The sequence below is a fragment of the Cyprinodon variegatus genome, unplaced genomic scaffold (genome assembly GCF_000732505.1).
Source record: "Cyprinodon variegatus isolate N-32 unplaced genomic scaffold, C_variegatus-1.0 Scaffold94, whole genome shotgun sequence".
Taxonomy (NCBI): Eukaryota; Metazoa; Chordata; class Actinopteri; order Cyprinodontiformes; family Cyprinodontidae; genus Cyprinodon; species Cyprinodon variegatus.
The window spans coordinates 1225667-1229644 of record NW_015150547.1 but is presented as its reverse complement, the minus strand read 5'-3'; the positions used below and the strand labels follow the sequence as shown (position 1 = coordinate 1229644).

Here is a 3978-nt window from a genome sequence, read left to right as displayed (position 1 = left end):
GCTAAAAAAGCAAAGATCTCAGCAAGAACAGAACTGTTAAAATAAGCTGGACTACTTAGTGGATATAAGTGTAGATATGAAAGATTTTCTTGAAACTCTGACATGTTAGACATTTTTCAAAGCAAATTTATCTTTTTTTTTAAATATTTATATTTAATATTAATTTTCATTTAATATTTATTTATATTTCAGGTGTTTATAATGTTTAATTGGGGATGATTTATTTCTACCTAATTGATTTGGTGTATTTTGCTTCATACAATCTGATTTCTGACTGTTTTTTAAGATAATAGACTTTGGATGTAGACTGCACAGCCTTTAAATCTTTTCTAAGCTTTACACACAAATTTAACTAAGTGAACAATCCTGACAGAGTACACATGTTCATGTTTCCTGCTACAAAATGTTATCACCCACTGCTTCCCTTTTAAAATGTGTGCAACCAACATCCTCCCAACTTTAGACCATACCATGAAAACTGGATATAAATATTGGCGGTGGTTTAGTTCCTCAATAAAGTTGTTGCAACATCAAAAAATAAAATAAAATAAACAGTTTTAAAACATAGAATAATTGTTTCACATTTTTTACTTTAAAGAATCTTTTTTTAAATGTAAGATAGTCAAACTAAGTTTGATAAGTCTATTTTAGAATAGGAAATATAAAATATAAGTATTGAGTTTTATCAATGGCCAATGTTCAGGCACTTTAAATAAAAAAGGAAACAGAACTAGATCAGCACTACTGGACTTTCTGGTATCCAGTGTTTTTTTTTTTTTTTGTTGGTTTCATAAACATGGAGGAACTCCAGTTTAAAGATTCTCGTCTTTTGACCAAAGATAACTGTGGAAGAAAATGCATTCCCTCCTCTCCAATATGATTTAGCGGTGCAAGAAGCAATGTCCCGGCAATTCAGACACGCAGTAAAAGTAATATAATCATTAACTATTCGCACACTTTCTTACATTAAAGCAATAAACAGTATCAAACAGTAAATTAGTTGGTCAATTTGAAAATAAACTTACATGCTTCTTTTATGTACACATTTTTCTCATAATGGCGCCTAGGTGGAAGTTCCACTGAAGAAACTCATTGCTTTTCATACATCCACCTGTGACACAGTCAATCAGCTTTGAACCACCCCTCCACGAAGGCCAATCGGCATCCAAAGTTCATCTTAAAAGGCCTTGATACGCACCTGTCTGTTCCTGTGCGCAGGCGGCGGATGCGCTGTGTGACTTCATTCAGATGACACCGTTTCAACCCACCTCCAGCTCCTCCTCCACCATCGTAGCTAAAGCTTCATCAGAGTGTCATTCCTCCCGGACTCTTACTGCGTTTTCTGTCTCATCTTAACTGGCCCGACAGAAGACCGCCATGTTGAGCCTTGTTCTGCCAGAGGTTTCTTCCCAAGAGGGAGTTTTTCCTCTCCACTGTCGCTCCATGCTTGCTCATCATGGACAGGTTCTCCCAACCTGTGTTATCCAAACTGGACTTCCATCTTCCAGGTCCCTGAGTGAAGCTCTAGTATCAGCTCATGCAGTCCACTGGATCTGGTCTCTTTATCCAGCAGTCTACAGACTGACCAACTTCATCTATCTCCACTTCACCACCAGTTTCAGGCCTGGAGGGGAAACAGCCCTGTTCTTATGCTCCTGTTCATGCATATCTATTAAAATTAAGCACTATGTTTCCTGCAAGTAATTGTATCAATAAATTTCTCCTAATTGTCTTTTCTCTTTGTGTCAATGACCTGGGTGACTGAGAATCTTCACCAGCATTTATCAACAAAGCATTCTTTTTATTATTGTTTTTTTTTTTTTTTCTTTTTTTGCAATTTTTACAGTATTTTTTATTATTATTATTATTATTATTGTGGTAATATAATGTGACAGCCATGGTTTGAACTATGCAGCTAAAATCAGTAAACTACACAAGAAGAAATCAAATGTCTCAGCCAATAACCTCTTCGCCTAAAGCAAACCCGTTCATTTTAAGCCCTACGGCTTGCCGTACCAAAACAGAAATGGCCTCTTCGGAGGATGTTAACGTCCGGATTTGCGCACAAGAAATTATAAAATATGACCTGGAGATTAAAGCTCTCATTCAGGTAAGACTTTATACGTATGAATCATTGTTTTGTTCACAAATATCTTGTGTTTCATGGGAGGAGTTGACGCTAAACTCACACAGACGCTCTAAAATGTCGAGAGAAAGTGATACTAAAGTTAGCTTAGCAACAGTTAGTTCGAATAACTTTATTTACAGTATATGTCTCTGAGATTTATATAGGTTTCTTAAAATGTAAAGCTGTTTGTATGTAGATATGAATTAAAATTGCGAGATATTAGCTCATTTGTCCTGTTTGAATTATGAAGAATAACGAATTAGTCTCGCGCTCTGAGTCAAAGCTGTCTGAGTAAAACATCTGCCTCCTATTTCTGTTTTCTACTCACAAGATAAAGTCTGCCTTTCTATGCAAATATCTACTGAAATATAAGAAAATATGGTAAAATTCTGCTGATTTTAAGGAAAAGACCAAAAAGTTAAGATATGTAATAAAGAAACATTGGTTGTCTTGGTATTTTTGCACAGTAACTTGTACGTTATTATAATCTCTTGGTTTAAAAACAAACTTAAACAAAACAAAATTTTTACTTATGCTTATATACTTATATTAGCCCTGTCCTTAAAGTCTGTGTTTGATCTGCAGGACATCATTGTCTGTCCTGGACCTCAGACAGCTCTCACAGAGCTTAACTCTCAGGTCAAGAACAAATTTAACAAGCTGAGACTCAGGATACAGGTAATGTCCTCTCCTCTCATACAAGATGTGTTGAAATATCTTACTTAAAAGATGAAAGTGTGTAACATGAAGCCATTTTTTCTTCCTGTTTTTGCTGCTGTCAGGATCTAGAGCAGATGGCTCAAGAGCAAGATACAGAGCTGGACAGGATGTCCATCCTCACAGAGATGGAGAGCCAGAGACGCCAAATGCTGAGGTGACTGTTCATCCATTTATGCTCTAAATCAGGGATCTACTACTGGGTTTAGCTGGGTTCAGTCCAGCTAACATTACTCATTTAGAGCCATAAACATTACATTAACTTCTTCTTCTTTTTTTTTTTTTTTTTTTTTTTTTTTAAAAAAAAAGGTAACCCATAATTTGCAGATAATTACCANTACTCATTTAGAGCCATAAACATTTCATTAATTTTTTCTTTTTTTTTTTTTTTTTTTTTTTTTTTTTTAAAGAAAAAGGTAACCCATAATTTGCAGATAATTACCAAAGGTTGCTGATATTTTTGGAAAACCTTGTTAACCCTTTATAGGGCAAGTAACTATTTTTGTTCACTTGCATACGTCTAGAAGTGCAAGATCTATATCCAGCCATTCAGCAAAGATCCTGCTACATGGTTATACATCTTATTTTTGTATTTGACCAATTAGATGAGCGCTTTAATTATATATTACCTACTGTAAATTACCTTGAAAAGTCAATAAAAAGCTGATTGAAAAGTTAAAAAGTAGAGTTAATAAGCCTAGTTAACAATTATATTTAGCTTTATAAACTAAAAAATATAACAAGTGCCAGTATCTGCATTAATGTGTCTAAGGTTATGTTGTGCCAAAAAAAATTTTTTCTTTCACTCTCAGTGAAAGAAGTGTTTTTCATAAATTTCTTATAGAAGCACTTTTGTTATTTTTCGTAATATATTCGGGCGAGTTGGCGTTTTTTGTTATTACATTGACATATATTTTTACCATCAGAATACCCATATTTTTTTAATGTTACAAAGAAAATAAGTTCTTGTCCTGGATTCAAATAACACTATTGGCTGTGCCTTATAAAGGGTTAAAATTTTTTTAAAGAATATCAAAAATATATATTCTGATAAAATTAAGGGTCAATTTATTATGTGAGTAGGAAAAAAATATGTCAGTCCAGTTAACTTGTAAAGAGAATTACGTGACTTT

At 33.9% G+C, this 3978-nt stretch overlaps 1 protein-coding gene across 1 annotated transcript in view; it reads left to right on the top strand.

Annotated features, from left to right (window-relative positions):
- Nucleotides 1-2021: 2021 nt before the first annotated feature.
- LOC107084160 (vesicle transport protein SEC20-like) overlaps nt 2022-3978 on the top strand; it is a 5663-nt gene continuing 3706 nt past the window's right edge. Inside the window, exons 1-3 of the mRNA XM_015373865.1 lie at nt 2022-2110; nt 2714-2806; nt 2911-3002. Coding sequence (XP_015229351.1) covers nt 2027-2110; nt 2714-2806; nt 2911-3002 — 269 coding nt within the window. The 5' untranslated portion in view covers nt 2022-2026. The remainder of the gene's footprint in view (nt 2111-2713; nt 2807-2910; nt 3003-3978) is intronic.